The 23,098-nt window shown below is 42.9% G+C and overlaps 1 protein-coding gene across 5 annotated transcripts in view; it reads right to left on the bottom strand.

Moving 5' to 3' along the window:
• The window catches only part of LOC120790065 (partitioning defective 3 homolog), a 320,005-nt gene that overhangs the window by 141,228 nt on the left and 155,679 nt on the right, over positions 1-23,098 (bottom strand). For 4 of the 5 annotated variants that reach the window (XM_040127340.1, XM_040127335.1, XM_040127337.1 and 1 more), the window contains exons 9-13: positions 22,779-22,991; positions 20,934-21,121; positions 16,841-16,980; positions 16,192-16,320; positions 525-713 (exon numbers count right to left, since the gene is read on the bottom strand). In XM_040127340.1, coding sequence (XP_039983274.1) covers positions 525-713; positions 16,192-16,320; positions 16,841-16,980; positions 20,934-21,121; positions 22,779-22,991 — 859 coding nt within the window. The remainder of the gene's footprint in view (positions 1-524; positions 714-16,191; positions 16,321-16,840; positions 16,981-20,933; positions 21,122-22,778; positions 22,992-23,098) is intronic. The other variant, XM_040127336.1, reaches the window with a different exon arrangement.

The raw sequence follows: 23,098 nt of genomic DNA, 5'->3' as shown, positions 1-23,098 counted from the left end.
TGCAACGCTGTAGCAGTAGGCAATGTTCGGTTTGCATCAGCAGTAACATAATAGAGCATTTTTTCCAAGACTGTTGCCACAGACACCCAGTTTGTGTTACTGTAAATATATAAATATTGCAATACTTTCATCAGTGGGCCATAGGCTCAATCACCATTGTGTTACCTCATTCGGCGCTAAATTGTGATTTAAGAGGCATTTATCTAAATGAAAATCTTCAAGACTCCCACTTTAAATTGAACACTTGATTCAAATTCAAAATCTTTTTTCAAGGGAATAAGAAAATATTACAGAACATTGCTGCCACAAGGAAAAAATTTCACAACAGGGCTGTCATGCCACTCGCTGACTTTGATTCCAATGTACAGTATTTCAGTTGGGCAACTGCTCTACAGCATATTGGGCCGTCTCATATTTGTATCTACCTGGACGTCTTTGAGTTACAACAAAAATAATGAATGAAATTCCAAAAAGAAAATCCAACAAGTTAATGGTAGAATAAGTGGGTAGGAGTAGTCACTTGCCTTGCTAGCAGCCCCTCCATTGATAATGGATTTCACAAAGATGCCCAAGTCGGCATGGTTCTCCTTGGACCGATTACCCTTGACACTGACACCCAGGCCTGCAGAGCCTGAGTCACTCAGGGGGATCTCAAAGGTCATGAACTCTCGTGTACCATCAGGGGTTAACACCATGTCGTCTTCCTCTGGCTGCTGAGAGTATTGAAGAAAGAGAGAGATGTCACTTTGAGACCTAACCTATTCTATATCAGTTGGCCTTCAAAAAGAAAAATTACATGTATAAGTGAATATTGTTATTATATATTATATTATTATTTGTGTTCTGGCAGTGTTGATGTGTTTATTAACTTTTTTAAAAGAGTGAAAAAGAATCTGCACACAGCTCTGGATCTTTTGGGCTGTGATGACTCAACTTACCAACCAAAGCTGCATACTGTTGCTGAGTCCCACTACAGTGTTATGTTTGCACTCAAATGCCTGTGAGGAGTATCTAACTTTAACTTTTGTCAAAAGATGGAAAAACATAGAGACAATAAAAAAAAACAAGATGGAGAATAGTGGTACAAAAATTGAAAAAAGAACAAGGATGGTGAATGACAAGAAAATGGAAAGCAGGCAGCAGACAAGATAATGAGGGGTAAGATGAGGGGAGCAGGAGAAGAAAGCAAATGGATGGCAAGCAACTCATATCTCAGGGCTGTCATCGTCAATTGGCCATACCGTGTAGTCAAGCGCTGCTAATTCCTTTCCACTGTCATGAGCTCAGTGTAGGTGTGGACAGCGGAGAACTTTGAAAACGCCAGGTAGCAATTTGATGCTCAAAAAACAATGACTTACTTTGAACAACAGCCCTTTTAAGGATAATTTGTGACACATTAGAAATGGGGCCTTCTTTCCCCGTGTGATCCATTGGCCTTTGTTGAAAATTACCATAGTAGCCCTTTTGTTTGCAGGGCCCGTAGTGCAAATCCTCATGCATGGCACACAAAAATGGTTCATTTCATCTGCCAGTGAGGTGCAAAGAGTACTGTTGAGTGTCTAACACCCAACGTGATCAATTCAGCTGGAAAATAGTCCATCAAATAACCTCTCCAGTCTTTTTTCTAAAAACTGCCACTGGTGTCTAACGAACAGCATCTGTAAAAAATAACAGGAGGAACAGTGTTTCTGTACTTTACTTGTCGCTTGCAGCCAAACAGAAGGGAAAAAGAGTTGTGAGAGGAAGTGTGTGTACAGATGTAGAGAAAAAACCAGAAGCATCAAGGAACTGGCAGTTCCTTTTTCATGTTGACTTTGGGAAAACCTGGTAAAGATTTAAGGACGGTTTAAAATAATTTCCATTCAGTGCTCAGTGCATTCCAAAGATTTTTGAGCTGTAGCCAAGATACTGTAGCTGAGTAAATCTGCTGAAATCAACAGCTAGATATTAGTTGTTCTTTCCAAACAGTTTGATAGAAGAAAATGAGACACTCCGTCTTTCTCTGTACATTTCAAAGAGGAGAAAGCCTCCCAAATGACCATCCAGACATCTGCTACTGGCCTCACTGAGAAACACCATAGTTCTTGGGGGTAACTGTATGCGCCTTGTTCAAGGGCACATCAACAGCAGTTGTTGAAGAGTGAGAGAATATCCCACTCACTTTCCCCACACAGACATCTATATTCAGAAGATAAGAGCTGACGACTGTCTGATCACAGGCCCGCTCAACAGGAATGTGGAGAGCAGAGCTGTAATACTGATTGGCCAGATACTAATGTACATGTTTAGTTATTGCCATGGCAGCCAAATCCACATGAACAATACTGGTGGTGAGAGCAATCAACCCCAGAAGCCCATCGCAAGGCCTCTTTAAATAGACTCACATCAACACACGTGCACAAACACACAACCAGATGGATGGCAGCCAGGTGTGTGCGCTTCACAGCTGCTCAGATAAAGAGTGAAGCCAAGGAAAGAAGGGAAAGCTAGAGTATAAGGTGTTTTTTTTTTCTTTTCGGAGGCTGAGGAGCTATTAGGATGCAGTGGTGCATTCAGGTGGAGGTTCTTTTCAACACCCTCTGACTGAGCCCCTATTCTCCAGCGGCTCTCCTATCAGCCCCCCTTTTCTCTCTCTCTGCTTTTCTTCTCTTTCTTTCAAAATGGCAGCACACCTGTCTGCAAAACTTGCCGACTGGGCTTTGACCCTGAATGGACCATTAGTAAATTCAGACTGGTGGAATTCATTTAATTGCTCTGCATTTCAACAACTCCGGCTGTTGTCACAGGCTCTTGTCAGGAAATGGCCATTTGCTTTCCATCCGACATCTGAATGAAGCGGATAGGGGACAGAAAAGAATAACTGTTGAAAAACAATATGTTATCCAGCGAAGGGGTAAATATAATGCATGAACAATGTTTAACTTCCCAATGTCTGTCTGGAGCTTGTAAACCCATGTCAAAATTTATATCAATATCATTTATAAGCTTTGACAGCTGTCACATTGGGGCAACCTTGACACAAATAATTAGTTGTGATCAGTTGGCTCCCAAAGCAGGCCCCTAGCAATGGAGTAGAAACATACAATTTCCACCCTGAAAAGAACACTCATGGATGGATAGCCTTATGCGTCACGGGCAGGGTCAGTCTATCTTTAACGAGATGTTTTATCAAAAGAAAAATAAATGAATAGTGGCTATGAGAGGCTTTTAGCCCAGCAGTTAAGGATAGTAATACATAGGATGAAAAAATTACTTTGGATGGACCCTGTCTCAGCCTGTGTGTACGTGTGCACGCTCTTTTCCAAAACGATGACAAAAAAACCACCCACTCAGAGCTGTGTTACGGGAATAGCGGGCCGAGGGGGAGAATGAGAGAGCTGTGTAACATTTTCATCAGACAGGAACAAGTGCCGCTAGCCAAGAATGAGTTTGTCAGGCTGCTTGACAGGCCCTGTTGCACCGTTTCAGCTCAAGCAGAGCTGGATTCAACTACCTCTGTACAGGAGAAAAAAGAAAAGCAGCTTATTTTTCCAAGCTCAGCCCCATGTGTGCACCTGGGACAGAGAGCACAAAATAACTGACAATAGATAAACTGATGTAAAAACACTTAAAAAGGTTGCATGCTTAGGTGAAAGATACATTTTACGGATGCGCTGGCACGCATCATCAGTGACTATCCCTGGGTTCATTGGGTGTTGCGGGCCTCACAACATCATATACCCTTGCCCCGGCGACCCAGCCAGGGTTGATCAGTCTCCAAATTGTGTCCCAGTAGCATTGGACCACGGATCTACCCTCTTTATCCACAGCCACCTAGAGACCCGTTGGTGCCCTGATGGCTGTTCTCTTTGTGGGCCCACTCATACTCAGCAGGGTGTAGACTCTGTAGAGAGAGCGGCCGGCAAAACCTCTGCAGCCTACTTCAACTGGGTAGCACTGTGCTCGCCAACCCTGTCTCTGGCATTCCTCCAAGAGTCCCTGATACTTGACATGCTTTCTTTCAAGTGCCTCCTCTATGCGGTCCTCTCAGGGCACAGTCAATTCTATCAGGGCAAGCTGTTTTGAGGGCTCTGACAAAATGACGATGTCTGCTCGCAAAGATGTTACAGTGGGTTGTGGTTTGGGCTGCTCTCCTGCCTTGATAAACGTTACTTAGCTTTGTGGGGGGGACGTTGAGCCTGCTGTTTGCTATGGCCAAGGAGACACTCTCTGCGACTGCTTTCAGCACCTGGTCATCACGCAAACAGTTGCAACCATCCCCCAGGGCTTTCGGGCAGCGCCAAAGCTGGCGGTTCGCTGGGCCGGGTAAGATGTCGTAATCGGCTTGAATGAGGAATTTTATGCGCTGGGGCTCTGCTCGCCAGATGTCAGTCCAAGTAAGCCTTCATTCCCTTGCACTCTCCCATCTCATCCAAGCCCCCTGCTGCCTCATACATGCCATTTTAATTGCTCTTATTTCATCCATCCCAGCCCTCACTTCTTCCTGGACAAGCAGTTGCCTCTCCTTGTCCTGGACCTTGTTGTATTGAGGTGTTGGAAAGCTGCCCAAGCCTGCCCTTTCAATTGCCACTGCCCCCAATGCTGCCCACCCACCAGACTTGCTTCTGCACGTTCAAGCTCCCTGGCGGCACCCCATCTCCTACCAGTGCGGATTTCAATGCCAGCTGCTGAGACTTGGGATCCTTGGAGTCTCTATACTGCAAAGCCTCTCGGGTCCGGGGGGCCTTGAATTCTTCCATGACGCTGTTAAAAGGAAGCTTCAAGATGTTATTCTTCCCATACAGAGCTGCGCTACTTAGGCAGCGTGGTAAACCGAGCCACCTGCGAAGGTATCCTCTGATTCTCCTTTGCATTGTCTCTACTGATGTGATGGGTACATCTTAAACCAGCAATGGCCAGAGGATTCAAGGCAGGAAGCCAAGCTGGTATATCCAGGACTTGAAACTTCCAGGCAGTCCTGACTTGTCCACTCTGCTAAACCAACGGTCTCGCTTCTTGTTGGAAGTCTGGATCGCTGCTACATCTCTGAGGCTGTTGTAAAAGAGTTTTCCCAAACTCTTGACTGTTTTCTCACTGATAGATGGAATCATGTTGCCATCCAGGGAAATGTGGAACTTGTCAGAGACTCCTTGCCTACTTAATAAGCCTCTCCAGCCCATGGAGGATCTATCTGCTGCCTGGTACAGAGGATGCGGTGGACTGTGAGGTCATCTATGTAGGTTGTGAAGGGGGGCTGTCGTATAACAGACTTGGTTCAAGAGCCTCTGCACTCCACTTCTTCAGCTCTTACTACCATGTTCATGGCAAGGGCAACGAGGGTGACCGATACTGTGCACCCAGTGATGAAGCCCCTTTCCAGTTGTTGCCAACTTGATGTTACTAGCCCAGAAGGGACTCTCAATCTGAAGGTGTTATAGTTATCTAAGATGAGGTCCGTGACCTTACTGGGAACATGGTACCGGTTTAGTGCAACTTGTGTGGTATTCACCCATAAACCCTGGCCAGGTCTAGCCACAGCACAACCAGATCTCCTTTCCCCTCACATGCCTCTCATTACTTGGGTGACTACCCCAGTATGTTCAAGGAAGTCTGCCATCTCTGGAGTCCCTCCCTTTTGCACTGAGATGTTGATGTATTTATTTTTTAGAAGAAACTCTGTCAGTCAGCAGGACAAGATGCTAAAAAAGCTCTTTCCTTCGACACTAAGCAGTGATATCGATCTAAACTGCTCAACGCCTGTGGAATTCTCTTCCTTGAGAATCCACACCCCTTCAACATATTTCCATTGCTTGGCAACTACACCACTGCTCAATATTCTTTGTAGGACCTTCCAGGGGAGTTGGTGTAGCTCTGGACAGCACTTGTAAACCTTGTGAGGTACATTGCTCAGTCATGGGGTGGAGCTGGCTCTGGCTGCTTTCACCACCTCCTGAATCTCTTTCAGGCTCGGCTCCTTCATGTCAAAATTAACTTTTGAGGCTGGATGGTAGAACAGGGCTCTGTGGTGCTCCAATTCTTGGTCTCTCAATGGAATCATGCTGGGTGGCATGGAAAAAATTGATTTACTTCCTCTTTGGAGCCTGCGAGGTGTCCACTCTGCCTGCTGCCAAGCAACTTCCTTGTGAAACCAATGGGATTAGCTATAAAAGCAGCTCGCTTCCTGGCTCTCTCCCTGCCCCACTCTGCCCTCCGCAGGGCCATGAGCTTACTCCTAAGGATTTTACGGAACACTGTAAGCAGTGGTTTCTCCTCCTCCTCTATACTTTTGCGCTGCTTTGTGAGGGCCCAGAGCTCTTGTGGCAGGTGCTGGATCTTTCCTGCTCATTGGTTCTTGATGTAAGGCGCTCTAGCAGTCTTCTCCTTCTCCAGGCCGAATTGCTCGGCTCCATAGCTCATGATGATTGCTACTACTGTCTTGGTAATGACTGGGGGGCCATTTCAACCACACCTTTTGTACTAATCTGCTCAGTGATGGAGCTTCTGGTGATTGGAGGTGCTGGGTCCACCGAGCCAGACTCGTCCTGCGTCTCATCAGGGTCAGACCCTGTGAGCTGCACTGTGGGCTCCTGCAACAAGCATTTCATCTACTTCAAAAAGCCAAAGGGAAAAAGGGTAAAATACATCTGATTGATAACTGCAACATTTTGTTTTTAACAATATTTCTTAGGTACAGTCACTGGCAGGAAATCTTTTACTAACATGGAGTGACAAATCCATACTGTCTCCTAAACAGAAAGGACAACATTCTCTCAAGAGAAGGTGCACTCACTAATGATGGCTCAATGTCTAATACCTCCACTCTCACTAGCCAATAAGCCAGGAAAAAACTATAACTGACCCAGGTGGGTTTGCATACATACACAGCACATTAAATGTTTACCATTATTTTATACAAAATCATCAAATATAATTCAACCCACAAGTGTTGTGGAGGAGCCGGCGCCGTCATCCATCTTGAATATCTAATTCACCTTTCAGGCAACAGAACCATCTGCCCCCCAATTAGACTCTGCACTGTGATTGGACTCATTTCCCAGTCATATTCAGGTGTAAAGACAGGAACAAAATACGTACTTGTAACTTCAGTGTCTCACACTGTGTGTGAACTTTGAGCGTTGAGTTTTACACAAAGTTTTCTGCTTTGTATCTGTACACAGATGTTCACAAAAGCACTTTTTTCACAGTGGCTTTGTTTAACCACTGATATCATTTGTTCACACATTTTATTCACATAGTCTCTTTTCTTTTTTTTTTTTTTTACAAATACCAATCTTTCCTACACATGCACAAATTTGAATTTCTCATGCAGATTTATTTTACAGGTTTACAAAGGTTGATTTATAACTACAACCTTTAGAGTTATTTGTGAATATGACTTTACAAGCTCACAATTTTATTGACCCTAATTTGAGCCCGTATTTGAGTAACTAATATTGCCCATTTGTATGTCTACGCTGCTTCATAGTGATGTAATCTAGCAACCTCCATAAGTGTCACCATGTTAAGGTATGTTTACGATGTTCAAAATCGTTCTCCTGAAGGAACTGTATTCTGGTGTCAACCTTGGATGATTTGGCCCTGATACGCCCCCTAGTACATATATTTTTAATCCCGCAGTTATTGCGTAGTTTGCATGTAGATGTTCACGTACTTTTATAGGCAAGTACAGTATGTGCAACAGTTATCGACATGTCTGCAGAGTAAAAAATGTGTTTACAAGTACTCTTCCACTGTAGCATGACAACCAGAAACCAAGGACAAAATCTGGAGATTGTGTAGTTCATATTGTATTGCATGTTTTAAGGTTTTTAAAGTGACAACAAAATCCAAAAGATGCCAATGTACTAAATGGCTGATAGTATGCAATGTTGCCCCAGTGAATAAAAGGTCCAGTGCTGTGTTCAGTTACTGATCATTAAGGTCAGACTTATTACTAAACCACTCTTAAGTGGAGTGACTATAAGAAACCTACGTTGTCTGCTTTCTGCTGCCTTTGACTCAGCCATGCAGTCACAGTCCATTATACAATTAAGTCCTTTATTAATTAACACTGTGATGGGATAGCTCCCATTAATAAAGTCTATTGTCTGGGCAGGGGAGGGCGATAGAGGCAGCATTTGAGCAGATCCACAGGCAGGTGAGCAGAAGAGGGCAGAGGAAAACACTGCTCATAATTCTAGCAATTGAGTCCCGCCTCCTTTTTGTTTTGTTACTACCTCGCTTAACTAGTTATTTGCTAACAAGGAAGGTGCGTTGGATGTGTGCAAAGTGTGTGTCGGAGAAACAGAGCAACAGAAAGAACCAGAGTGAGATACAAGAGAGAAAAGGAAGAACGAAAGAAAGAGAGAGTGCAAATGAATCACAATTACTTCTATTCACACATAACTCTGAGTTCTCTGCACATCACTGCCTAAAACAATTAACACTGCTGGAAACTTCTTTCCACACTTGGCCCAATTTGGTGACATTAAAGGTCATTGGAAAAGAATTTAAAAGGCTAAAAGAAATCAGCCATGGATGTAATTGCAAAAGGGGTGCACACGTGATAAGTATTGTAACACAAATTTCTTTTGGCGATGTTTCTTCTCACAACATTTTCTGACAAAGGGGCAGAATATTAAATACCTCTAAGCCTAAAAACAAATCCAGGCTTTTTCAGGTACAATGAAGGATTGAGAGGCAAGCTGTTAACACAAAACTGAAGGGCATGAAGAGCAAAGCAAGCAGTGGCAGGTTTTAAGTGCGGATAAAATAACAATACATGTCCTTCGAGAAAGTTCAGTTGGCTCATTAGCAGAAAAAAAATTCTGTTTCCAAGAGGGCATCTGACGCAGGATCAATCTACATGACTGCAAATGCATTATGGCTATTGGTTATCCGTGAAGGCACTGAGGCGATCTCACCGTGAGCAACCAAAAGCAGGGTTGACTTGACACTAGATGTTTCTGTAGGATATTTAAGAAATAATTCCATCTAATCAAAGAGAACACTGAATAAAATAAAAGGCGGCTTTCTAAGTGTACTTGGCAACTGCAAATGTTAGCAAAGGCGTTTCAGTGGAAGTACAGACGCATATCATGAAGCAGATGCCTCTCATTTCAAGCTAATGGTGGATAAAAAGCGCTTTGCTATGTCCAACTATACATACAAACTTCAACCCATTATGTGTTCTGGAAACAGACGCTGAATCCCCTTTGGGAGAGTAACTGTGTCGCCATAAGTGGCCTGTAACTACCTTGTTTATCGGCATAGCACAACACTGCGGTGCACCCTCCTGTTCTCTGCAGTGACAGCAAGCATAATTATGGGAACAGCTGTTGAAAAGTGCTCAACGAAAACAGGTGGCGTTGACAAGACACGCTCGGAAATCGTTAACCAGGCTGGCATTGTCTTCAACCACGTTTGGCAGCATTATCTTTAATTATGACAGAGCATGTTTCTGAATTCTGCATTCTGATCAGAAATACTTTCTATAGGAGCCAAATTAATAATGCAGGAAGAACTCATCAGCATTCTTGAAATAAATAATAAGGTTTCGGGGATACACAAGAGTAAATAGGAAAAGGAAAGTGCAATACGAGTACAATTTGGGTGTTTTTCTACTAAAAATCCGGGAGTAGGAGCAAAGTATGAGTCTCATGAAGCTTTCAGCAGACACAAGAGGAGATGGGGAAAAGATTTTTTTGTGCCATGGTAACATATTGGAGCCCTTACCTATCAGATCACCGTGCCCTCTCATTTCAGACATTTTTCGGCAGAAAGTGGAAGACAAAGTGACCTCTAAGATGCATCCGCTGCTGCCAAAATGTTCCCAAGAGCTCTGTAAAGTCACAAATGCTCCCACTTGTTGCAACACAAAAGAACTCCTCCCAAATGCCTTTAGAGCAATTCATTTAATTTGACTTAACCCGAGATCCAACTGTATTTTCAGAACAAATTCACCAAGTACGGGTCAAGTATTTGTAGATATTTGTAATAGTAGAGCAATTTGCTGATTACATCCAATTATTTTCTAGCAGCTGTTCTGTTTTTAAGTGATATCATAGAGTACAACTGGGAATTCATTATTGAAAAAGTGTGAATCCTGGCAAAAAGGTGACATTACCTTAAATTATCAGTTCCAACAGTGAGAAATGACTCACCTCTTCGACTCGTTTGCCAAGTTTTACTCAAGTAAAAAATCTGGCTCTGTCACCTGCTGTTATATTAATAAACTCCTCAAAAGACAGACCAGAAAGATTCTGTCTGCAGCACTTTATTAGCAAAAAGTTGGAATACATTACATCATCTTTACAGTGAGGCAAGAGAGCATTACTCTGAGAGACATCTAATTATATTAACACCAAAGATGTCATTTTTTGGCATGGCTGTAGATACGCCATAGCTTAAGATAGCACTGTTTATCACCATTACACTGTAATACCCCGAAAGGTTTATCTGCACTGTTAAAGCACTGAAAAAGATACTTCATGTGGAAGGAGTGAGAGACGATGTAAGCCATCTGATCTAATTTCTTCTATTGTTTTCAGATTTTTCCTACCAAATCAAAGCAAAGAGTTTACTCTGCGGTCCCAGATCAACTCTGCTAAAAGCTAGTACCAACGTGACTTGGTGAAGGGAGCTTATTTAAAAACCCAGAAGTATTCCACTGTATTTTGTGACATTCAACAGAAGCTTTTCAGAATAAAAAACAAAAACAAACAAAAAAAACAGCTTATGTATCTATAAAGATGAATCCATTGTCAGAAATTCTTGTTAGTATCACAGCTAGGATTCTGTTTATCCATATTCAAGATTTAAGTTAATACTAAACTGTCAATGGCAAAGTTGAATTCTATGTTGAGGAGTAAATGAAAGAAGTAAGGAGGAGTGAACTTGGCTCTAACTCAACAGATATGTGTATCATTTAGTTGCCTCTAAAGGCAGGGGATCGCGTTTTGTTTGCCTTGTATCAATTCATTTCTCCCTCTACCGGCTTGGTAAATGGATCTCAGCAGCAAGAAAATCAATACTTCATAAGTCTGTTCTTGTCCTCCAACTTTAATGCAGGCAAATCGTGAATCGTAACCGCACTGTACTGTGGGCACCACAACAAAAAGCCAGCTGTGTAACACTGTTAGAGGAATGATTAGGAAAAAGGAACAGAGATATCATCTGCTGTGAATAATTGTGCAAAGCAACGCAATACTGACAATGATTGCCTTGAATTGGAGGAGAAAAAACAATGGAGAGCTTGTTTGGATACCTGAGCCATTTCAGGGAACTAAGTGCTTTTATTTCTACCCCATATACCTAACTGTTTCAGGGAATTATGAAACAAATCTTTGAGTGGAGTAGCTCTGAATGCCTCAGTTTTACAGTCCAGTGGTAAAAACATGGCAGGGAGGATTTTCAACCAGGCCACTCGGGTTGGCACTCGTGAAACAGGCCATTAGTCTGCTATAATTGTCAGCAATGCTGTCACGCATTTGTCTGCTGCGTCCTCAGCATTCACACGAGCCATAAATTCAGCTGTCACATCAATCAGGGGCCGGAATTAATTGCGCAATTAAGATTCTCATTGCTTTGCAGATATAGCTCCTAATGGATCAGTGACAAGTGTGATATGATCATAAAGAGGGGATTTTAATGTACTGTTTGATTGCTCTTATGTACAACAGAGGCTTCACAAGCCCATTTCTTCTCCACAGTCCATAGTCTTATTGGATGTAAAAAAAAAAAAAAAAATGCTGTTCATGTACTGTACTATTCTCTTCATGTGGGGTCACAGAATGATGTAAGGGTAAGCATGGGCGACGTTATTACGGCACCAGACCATATGTGACTAATCAGGCCCGTATTGTGTTTCAGGATTTACGTGGGGTTGTTAAGTATTTGTGGTGCTATCTAAATATGTTTAAAGGCATGACTAACTGTATGCATGCGAGTGTGTCCGTAAAACAAGGAGTTGAGATCGCAGCACACATGCTGAAACAGCAGCAATACTTACAGGCTAATTCACTTACAGTGCACTGTAGCCGGGGGTTTAGAATGAATTAAAATGATTTGTCATCAGTGGGGACATGGCAAGCCTACACGATATTTCTCCCAACACAACCCTTGGATGAGTACTTCCTTGTTTTTTGACCGTTGCCTTTGCTTAATGCAAAGTGAAGCACGGCATTTGACTTGGTGACCGTTGCCTTTGCTTAATGCAAAGTGAAGCACGGCATTTGACTTGGTTATCACAGGGGAAAAGGCAGCTAGGACCACCATCTCCACTTCACGAGGCTGGGCAAAGTGGGCCAAGGGCGCAGCTTTGCTCGCAGCTGTAAGCTCAAACAGTGCTGCACGCTGGGAGATAAATGCCTACAATAAATAACATCCACTGAAGTATGCATCATGCAGTGATCATACGCTGATTGTGCGTCATATTAACCAGTAACGGTTATTAATGTTGCACAGCTTAATAATATATATATACACAGGAATAATATATAATAATAATCATAGTAATTATATATCATAATAATCATAGTAATTATATATAATAATAATCATAGTAATAATATATAATAATAATCATAGTAATTATATATAATAATAATCATAGTAATTATATATAATTATAATCATAGTAATTATATATAATTATAATCATAGTAATTATTTTTTTTTTTTTTTTTGTTTTTGTTTGTTTGTTTCTTCCTGTGTGGTGTTTGTCTGTGTAAGTGTGCGTGGAGTTGTTTTGTAATACTTTGTAAACTCTACCGTGGTCAGTGTTACCGGGCTGGTAATTGCAGCTGAGGTCATGAATAATGCGAAGGGAGAGGGATGAGAGTGGTGGTGTGTGTCACACGAAGCGCCGGAGGGGATAGCTTAGGCAGAGTCATATACCTCTTGATTTGAATACCACCTCCACCTAACTCCAGTCCATCCATATTTACTTTTAGATTTCTGCCACAATTTCTTATACTTATTCATCTATATTTTTCTTTTCTTGCCACCTCTGTCTTTCTAAGCCCATGTCTTAGTCTTGTTCCATTAGATGCACTTATACCACTCTTCCTTCGCTTACTTTCACCTTTAATGTGGATCACTACAAAGGTGCGAACCAAAGATCGTGCATTAAGCTGTTATGTTAGGGTCACGAGGCACTGAGTCACTATATATCTTCATGTAAATCCTGGGTTTACCCCAAGTCTCACTCAAGTCTTTCTACTTAGTCATATCAGCCCCTCTGATGATATAAGTTTCTGCGAATTAACCTCCGAACCCGTAGGGGGCAGAAATCCTCCTGACTTTTCTCTAGTCTTTTGTAAATCCTGCCTTGCACTCACCAGCATTCAGCACCCCAGAGCTGTCAAGTGACGGAACAGGACCCCTTTTAACAAGTGACTTTGTTCACGCAGCCATTGATCAGAACCTCCGACTGCACCTTCAGGGTTTGAGTTAAGCTTTCAGAGAGAACTCCGTCTGCGTGTCCCTGCTCGTATCATCTCTCCTCTTTTAATGAAGGTTCCTTATAACCTGAAGGTCACAGGGTTCATCCTACAGAACCAAACAGAAAACCAATGATGAACGATTCCCGCCGCTAGGTAGATTACAGAAAATTATTATGAATGGCGCAGGTTTTAGAGGGAAGAAAGAAATACTCCTCGCCTAGAGTTGGGTAAGGGTTACGGCTGCACTACTCTCTACTATCCTTGGAGTGGAGAGGGAGCAGTAACCACACAGACAAAGACGGGGAAATCACAGAGGAAACGCCCCACTCTGCTCTATGCCATTTAAGCTTTTGTCTTCTCAGTGACTACATAATTATTGAAAGCTATTGAGAGCTACTGCTATTGCTAATGGAGAGGTGTCAAAATAGCAAGACTCTGAAAAATAAAGACGCAACGTAAACATGCTGGGGTGGTAAATTAGTTCCTCTGGGGGTGTGTGAGGTATGTCTGGCGCACAATAAAACGTCTAAACAAAAGGAGATGTGGAGGGATTTAAACATCAGCAGGCAAATGTCAACTAGACAAGAGATGACTCCTTTCTATTTTCATGTATACAGCTGGATATCCTGCCTGTGTGTGCGCACGCAATACTTCTCTGTCAGATGCCTGCAGTACTCTGGTATTATCATTGAGAGAATTCCACGAATGACAGCTTGTAAACGCTCGTCCACATATTTGCGTTCATGTGTGTCGTGACACCAGAGTGCCAAGTACACAGTACATGCACACACACACTCACTCACTCACCCACCCACCCATCCATCCGGAGTGTGTGACAGTGGAGGCAATTACCAAACATGCTTTCCCACCAAAGCTTATTTGCAATAACTGTCACTGGCGGAGCCTTGGCCTCCTTATCTGATTTTTATGAACATACTTTTAGGGATTATTGGGATTTGTGAAAGCACTGCTGTGAAAGTGAGAAAGAGAAAAAAAGGAACCGTAAACGGAGAGCAAAATGCTACTATGCTGTGGAAAGTGATGAAATGTGAACTAAATGTCTCTCACAGCATGTAGAAGTTGGCCAAGATAGAAAAAAAACAAAAGGGCGAAGACAAGGAGAGTTTTACGCAAGTGTTTCCATGATTGGCTTTTTCTGATCGTGTCATGCCTGAGGAGCTAAGAGGTTGTAGCCATCAAACGCTCACACTGTACCATGCCATCGTGCCTTCCTTCAAATTCTGTCAAGGCCGCTGAGGACAGCCATTAACAGTTGGCTTCATGTGGTTCGAGCGTTGGCTGTGGTGGTTGAAGAGCTTTTTGAGTAACTGCAGGTCTCAAATTTGTCCAGTACATTAGCAGAGTAAAACGTGCCTCAGAGGGCCATTATTCTACAGGTGGAACAGCTCCTATGGCGGGGTTAACAGCCCGGTTGCCAGGCTGAGTATTCTCGGTAGGAGTGAGGTTGGCGTCAGGGGCCTTTGGCCCTGCCAAGGTGCAGTGATGCCCGAGCCCGCTGTCAGAGCCACTGAGCGCAGGCTGGACGAGGGCAGTAGCCTCACCATCTGTTGCACGACAGCCAAAGTCACCCTGTATGTAGGCTGTGTCTGAGTGGGAGTGTGTGTGTGTGTGTGTGTGTGTGTGTGTGTGGAGGTGTCCATGTCCCTGCGCATGTGTGCCACTGTGTTTGTGAATATTGTCTGCTCATACACATCATTTGAGAGTGTCTGTGTATGTGTGTACTGATCAGTGTGCGTGTGTGTGTTTGTGAGTAACTTCATTTTCTAAAAGCTGTGACTGTGTCTGCCTGTGCATATCACTCGAATGTGTATTTGACTAAAAGCCTGTGTGTTCTCCATGTGCATGTGCGAGCGTGTGCGGCGCGCAGTTGCACAGAATGTGAACGTGTGTTATTATGTTAGCTGCTTCTCTGTCTCTTTGTGCGCACTCCACGCAGTAAACTGTCGGTCGGTTGTGTACCTAAACCGGCCTCCCCTTGAACTTAAAGAGCCATGTGTGTTCATGTGATTCTCAGTTCTCATTCTGCTCAAATATTTAGTTGCAAAAAGACCTCAAAGCCACTGTCGCAACCCTCAGGAGGATCTAAAACTGGTTTTAAAAAATACTTTACAATTCAGTTCAACATCGGTACGAAATTTCAAAATGAAATCACTTATAATTCATAAACTTTTTGATTTATGAGACTAGAAAGACTAGAAATCCTGAAGAGAGGAGCAGCCTTTGATCTGTTAATAAACACAGCACTTATAGAATTACACAGAAGACACAAGGATGTAGAAACGTCTGCGCAGAAAGCTGACGGACTGAGGGAGCAACTACAGGCACATCAGTGTAGCCACCAGGACAAATATTCCAGCTGTACATTCGATTAGTGGCCTCCACCAGATTCTTACAGTGGGTTCATTTCTGGTGCTGGTTTTCTACTCGCTTTTGTGTTCTGCTCGTCCTTTATAAACACATTAGTTATGTGATTGTCAGTATGTTTTAGATGTAGGCGGAAAAGGAAATGACAGAGTTGTGGTTCCCACATCATCCTTGCTGATGAGCCAATTATCAACCACTGCAGGAAGCCTGTAGCCAGCTTGATAAGTTAGAATGCTCCTGTAGTATCAAGTACATCACGTGCCAAGAAATGTAGAACTGCCGAGGTCCCGACATAAACTGTTAGAGAAATACTCTTGTTTTTAGAGGGAAAGCGGTGGTGAAAACTTTAGGCTATAAGGTGATTTGCTGACGAGGAACTGACCACTTCTCGGGGCAGCAGGGAGTCCTCCTGGCGAGTCACCAACAGGTTCACAGTGCCCCCCATGGGTGTGGCTCGTAGCAGTGCCACCACCTCTTCCTGGGTCTTACCGTTAAGGTCCACTCCACTAACCTGCACGCACACATGCACACACACACACACGCATGCGCGCGTAGTCATAAGTACGCAGAGAAGCAGACATATATAGGTCATAATGAATATACAAACACACACACACTCAGCGGCAAAAGTAAAATCAAAGAGCTCTCTGACTTTAACGAGGGGGAATCTATGGCCTCCACATAACCTTTATGCAGATTAACCGTCGGAGCCAGATGGAGCTGAAATTAAACATGGGTTATTTCCTCCTAAAGTGAGCACTAGTTGATTTTCACGACAGTCTGATTGAAGTTTAATCAAAATATTGTTCCCTCTAACCAATTTTCTTCTGCAATTCACAGCTGGGCCTGATATTGTTAATGTAGCCACAGGGAACACAGTGTATTTGACTCATTTTCAACAAAAGCTGCATAAGATTGAATTTTGGAACACAACTATTTCCAGAAGAGCAATTAGTCTCTGAAATAACGTGCAATTCACGCTTGCTGAACACATATAATGGTTGGAGGTTGTTAAAAAAGCGCTACCCCACCTCTAGCAGCCGATCTCCAGCTTTCAGTCGGCCATCTTGAATGGCGGCCCCTCGAGGAAGGATGTTTTTGACATAAATGGGAGCACTGCCGCCAATGGGGACGTCTCTGGATGTGATGCTGAACCCGAGACCCTCAGGACCTAGGAAAAAAGAACAAAGGTCATGAAATAGCTATGTTATATTCTACTAACCACTGCTGATAGTTGTCAAAGGTCGGAGGTTCACTACATAACGTCAGTCCTGGAGATTTCAGTGTCTTGCGCAAGGGCACTTGGTTAGGAATGTTTACCAGCAGGGGTGCTTGAACCTGGGCTGTAAAGTTGAGATTGTCTGTCTACATGCTCTGTTACCCTCCCGACACAAAAGTTATAACAGTGCCATTAGTGATTTACAGCTTTGTGAGGATGGGGGAGGTAAATAAAGCGCATGTGTTTATGTTTGGTAAAGTGTTACAGCATCTCCATTTGAATTCATAAATGTCAACAACGCAAGATTTCTTTTTCCCTTTTCTTACTTTCATTTCAAATAGTCTTGCCACTAACAGAGAATAACCAATATATACAATACGAAATGTGGCTATGAGAGTAAGGTTTTTCTCACTCTGCATATAGCTGAATGTTAGAAATACTTGTATCTAGTCATCAGTAATGCTAATCAAAGTCAGAAGGAAGCCTGAAAAAAGTCGTACCAAACTATCATATTCCTTTCACTGTGACTCCAAGGAACAGACGAGACTCTTACATCAATTTCTGAAAGCTCTTTTTCATTACTTGCCGCTGTGACACGAGCAACCGCTGCACAGGGATCAAATTATGGTTTTCCACCGTGTTCTGTATTTCCTGCAGTTACGACAAACATACCTCTGTCCTTTTCCTGGCATTTTTATTGCTTCGCCGTCAGGGTGTGTCTCACTCAAGTTTTTTAGGAAGTAAAAATGAAAACATGTCCCTAGCTCTAAATATACCAAATTGAATGTTTATGATAAGCGCGTGGACCGTAAAGCCACTCTTTTAAATTATGGTCCGATTAAATACCAGTTATCGACCAGAATAAGCAGAGAGAAATGAATGAATATGGATTGCAGAATGAGTCGAAATACTGTTCAAATACCCTCTTAAAATGTAGTGCACTACACCTCAATAGCTAAAATGAGGTTTTCTAAATCATCCATGTACCATGGGCCAGATGTTTTAATCAAAAGCCCTTCAAATGTTTTGGTACAAGACCAGGAGGACACCAAGCCGTGTCTGGGTCAAGGCAAAACTTTAACTATTTACAGATAGTTTGAAGTTTACATAATGTAGACAGCATTGATCTAAATGTGTGTATTAAAGTTGTTTCTTATTGATCTATCCTTTTGCAAGAGCTGCGTGCCTTTTTTAAAGTGCGGTGAGTGGTAGGTGTAAATTCAGCATCTGAATGTAAGAAAACACTTCAGGTATCAGCTGTGCAAAAAGCCATTCAGCTTAGGTTTGGAGACTGACCTTTAAGGTTCATCAAATGAATATGAATTGCTGGTCCGGATGAAGTGGGCCAGTACAATAACGGATAAATAAGAGGATCTCAAGGCTGACCTTTTCTGATGACCAGACCTGAATTTGTCAAATAAAAGCAAGCAATGCTTTTAAATGTCAGCTAGGGAATAAAGTAAACCATATAAAAACTGTTTGTCCGTTATTCTTTGACCAAATATTCAAAAACTCAATATCCCTGCTACATAATATTAGTAGATGAGTCACTGAGAGCAGCGTGCAGAGAGATAGATTCCAACATGCATAACCTAGCCTCTGGTGTTTCAAGCAGTCAAGTGGGAAAGTCGCATTACATGGTTTCAGTGGAGGCTTTTCCGATGGTAACAACAGTGATTAGTATTCATGTCAAAGTAGCTGCTCATTTCACAGGGCTGTCAGCACCTCTGATGGCTCATCATGACCTACTTTTCCCAGAACGTCTCTCTAGCAGTCTGTCTTCTCGCTGACAGTGATGGTGTTGATGAACACGAGGCCTTCTCATGGCTTCTGCACCCAAATAAGCTTACGGAAAGGTGATGAGGAGGTTTCTTATGAAGTCAGAAAGTTGAGCAGTCGAGGGTGATGGCGTTCTGTGAGCTCTCCCTCAGTGCGGCATGATAACTAAGCAGACAGATAGAGCTGCTGTCTTCAATGTTGGGTGTTAAATCGGCACTTTGTCTCAATGACTGACAAACTTTTAATACAAGGTCACACAGGCTGCCACGGCAGTCAGTTCCCTTCACTGTTAGGTGGCTATACTCAAAATGAAGCTGTAGCGACAGAGTAATCAAATAATGCACCGAAAGAAGCAGCTGTGGTTTCACAGATTTCGAAATAAAGTTTCGCTGATTCTTACTTAGAGACCAATAGATTCACTGTATCTATGTCCTATAGTTTCCAGGGGTCCATATAAGTGGCATATTATGGTGCCCCTTTCAAACCCCCCCCAACCAATGCCAGTCCCCGGCCTGCACACAGCCTAATGAACAGAATCCAACTCCTGCCCATTGTAAGATCCAGTCATTAGCAGTCTCCAATCACACAATTAGGAGAATGCATCTCTAATAGGCCTGCAGTAATTAACCACTGACATCTTTATTTTGGGTAACAGAAGACCAGGATGAAAGTAATTGTATCCCTTTCTGGAGTAGTTGAAATCCTGGCTCCAATAAGCCAATTAAATAGCAAACATGACGAGAGGCTGAGGCACATTAGAATGACTTAATGGGGTGCATATGTCCTTTTCAACTGCGGTATTTGATTAAGGCACTCTTGTTAATTTGCCATGCAGATCTGCTCCTGTCACTCGGAACTCAGAGCCACTTAGGCCAAATCACAACAATTACAATGAGTCAACAACAAAACTGCTGAACCCTGTCTCAAAGTACATTAGCAGTGATAAAGCCGGCTGGTAATCAAATAGAACTGTCAAAAACGTGTTCAGAAGCACATTTTGACCCTCTCAGATTTTAGTGCTCAACAACTTTTAGACAATAATTCCTCTCCATTTAATGTTTACAAATGGCTTGAAGTTTACAAGTGGGGCACATCCGTTCCAGTAAGCCCCATTAAAATCATGAGCAACAATCTCAGAAACCATTTCTGTCACTTGGGCGAAAGCATACTTTTAGGAATTTTGGTCTTGAATTAGACCATTAAGCAATGTGGCTGGTGAAAATAAACTAAACTATTGGCACTGGTCTCTTGCTGGAGCTCCACCAACATCTCCCTGGGTTGGTTTCACTAAAATGAGAGGCTTGTGTGCAGACAAAAAAAGAGAAATTTTATCACATTATAAACAAATGAAAATAACTTGTACTGCAGTGCTCGGGGACTTTTGCCAAACACATTAGAGCAGCTTGTGACTGTATTGCTCCAGAGGTTTGTTGCATTTATCCTGCGCTGCTGCCCTCACTTGCCGCTCTATTCCCTGAAGCTCGCTGTTGAGGCCTCAGTGCCAGCTTTCAACTAAACATCTGCTCCCTCCAACAGAAAAAAGGAGCAAGAAAGAGAGAGAGAGAGAGAGAGCAGGCGAGCACCCTCAGCACCGGTTCATTTCATAACCAACGGCTCGGCAATACGTGTAAAGATAGTGAAGTGACGAAAATGAGACGGGGCCTGGCAGCAGACCCACCACAGTGGCTGGCTAAGACACACAACTGCTCCAGTATCACACACCTGTCCACGAACAAACCAACCTGATGGCTGAATCTCAATATTTCAGACACAAGACCACGGTGATGCAGCCTGAGTGCACCAAAGCACAATCTCTGTTTTCAGGACGGGGTTGATCTGTGTTTGCATTTGGCTTGCTCTGTCAAACGAAACCCAGAGGCAAGAAGAGGTTTCTGAGTATTTTTCTCTTATTTACTCCGGAGAAAATAAATGCATACATAGGATGAGACGGCGCTTTGTCCCCTTTGACTCAGTAATGAGTAACAAGGGGACACAAACCACTGTCAGTCTTTTTCATGTGCCCCTGCCACTTGCTAAAGTTAACCACATCATTGATCTTACTACAATTCTCATGAACAGAGTTCCCCTTTTTACAACCATGCATTCGTGTGACTGCTGGTTCTTACCTTTCTTCAGCTGGATGTTGAATCTGCGGCCTTTGTTCTTTAGGTAGGAGCTGGTGCATGGGTTTATGCTTACCCTGCGCTGCAGGGAGGGGGAGGGGGCTGACAAGGTCCTGGAGACCAAGGTGTGGGGTAGCGTGGTGTACCGTCGGCTTGGCTCGGGGGTGCTTCCTGCCAGGGGGCCCTGATGGCTACGGGAGCAAAACAAAGATCAAGGTTTGATTTGTCTATAACCTACCAAAATAACCAGTTTGTGAATTAGTATGGTGGAAGAGAAAACAGTAATTTATTTCCTTTGACATTCCCTAGATGCTGTTTTGGTATTTTCTGTATATCTTTTGTTTTTTCCAATTCTTATTATTATTTCCTTGTAGCAGGTCAGCATTTCATAAATAATAATGTGTGTTAATCTCAACCACAACCCAAACAAGAACGGATGCTTTCATCATAATATTATGGCAAAACATCATATTCAGTACAAGTTTTGAATAATTATCAGGACAACTTTGAGCTCCAATTTGGAATAATGATGGTGGTGAGAGTTATGGACAACTGCAAATATGTAGCCTAGATGAACTGATTGGTCAAACTGCCGTTGTCCAATCTATAATTTATCAGGTGACAAATTGCTTGTGGGGTTAGAGTGGTTATTTTGTTTAAGTTCTGATACTGTGCTTGGCTAATTGGATTCATCCAATCCGTGCCTGCTCTACGTCACCGGAGGGTGTTTTTTGCTTTGATTTTGCGCTAACAACAAGTACAGCTTTAAATTGAGCATATAAGTTTATAGCCATTATCTGTCAAGCTGCTATGATGTAAAGTGAGATGCACAGTAAGGAGGCCTCAACGTTAAATCAGTATCTCCAAGAAGTAGGGAATATAGACAGACATACTAAACATAAAATACAGAGAACCTATAAACTCGGATTTGATCATCTGTTTGATAATCACCCACATGTTTAGCTTTTTTTAAAACGACATTACAGAAACTAATAGTGACCACAGGCACGTAAAATGGGCTTTTAACAAGATGTGGACTTTGAGGTCTCAGGTAGAAATTCTTATTAAACTGCTCTCCCGCCTTTTTATTGTGTAGCTTTTAAACGATGATGGATTCACAGTGAAGATATTAGGGAAAGGTCATTGACTGGTGCAATTAAAACGGAACTGCCATGCATTGGAAACTGTGGCAGTCTGAGCGTGGTTCGGTTTTTTAGATTTCTTTTTTTTTAATTCAACCAATCAGAAGGGCAACTTTCCTTTCATGCTTGAGGACAGCCCAACAGATGTCTTGTAGCCCTGATCATACTCCAGGATGGATGTGGATGCAGCCAGCTGCGGATTTGCACGTGGACGGCGGACTTGTGCGTGCTTCTGTACGCACTTCAATACTACACGTACGTGGATATGTTCCACACAAGCGCACTAGAAAACATGATGCTGACTTTCCGACAGCAAGAGGAAGAGCCCCTTTGTTTCTTGTGTTTGGCTGAGCAACATGAGAAGGATGTGGAATACAGTACATACATCAAGACATACACACTGTACTTGACACAAGCAGTTTACTTTTCTGATGCGTGCACATTAAGCCCGCATGTTGTGCGGAAAGTCAGCACGGTCTCAAATTTCGGGCTGCACATGGACATCCGCACGGGGGTTTGCGCAGACCCCCGTAGAATTAGACAGAAACCATGAATTGGCCTTTACTTTCATTTTGGTGGTATGTTTTATGTCTTTCAACATCTGTGTAGGCTGTTTGAACATCTTTTCAATGACACAATGTTTGCTGTTGGTATCAAAGAATGAAATGCAACTCTTGTACAGAAACAAAAAGAAGGTCAAACCTACTTGTGATTGAGGCCAGGTTGTGGTCCCAACCTGGGTGCCGGCCCCCCCACTAGACTGGACCTCTCCCCTTGGCTAAAGTAGACTCTGTTGGACTGGGGTGAGCTGAGTTCACTCTGCGCTGACAGCAACTCGTACTGCCGCTTCATGGCTGCGGGGACCATGTGGAAGAGGATGACCGGGGAACGCATGGCCTGCCTGAACATGTTCTGGGCTCTGGAGGTAATACAGATAGGGTGTGTAGGTCACGCAGACAGAAATGAATTAGCTCTAACATGATAAGAGATACGAGTACAATAATGTACCATCATAGCTTGGCAGAT

The sequence above is a fragment of the Xiphias gladius genome, chromosome 5, assembly GCF_016859285.1.
Source record: "Xiphias gladius isolate SHS-SW01 ecotype Sanya breed wild chromosome 5, ASM1685928v1, whole genome shotgun sequence".
Taxonomy (NCBI): Eukaryota; Metazoa; Chordata; class Actinopteri; order Istiophoriformes; family Xiphiidae; genus Xiphias; species Xiphias gladius.
Note: the sequence above shows the minus strand (reverse complement) of the source record. Positions and strands in the feature narration are given on the sequence as shown.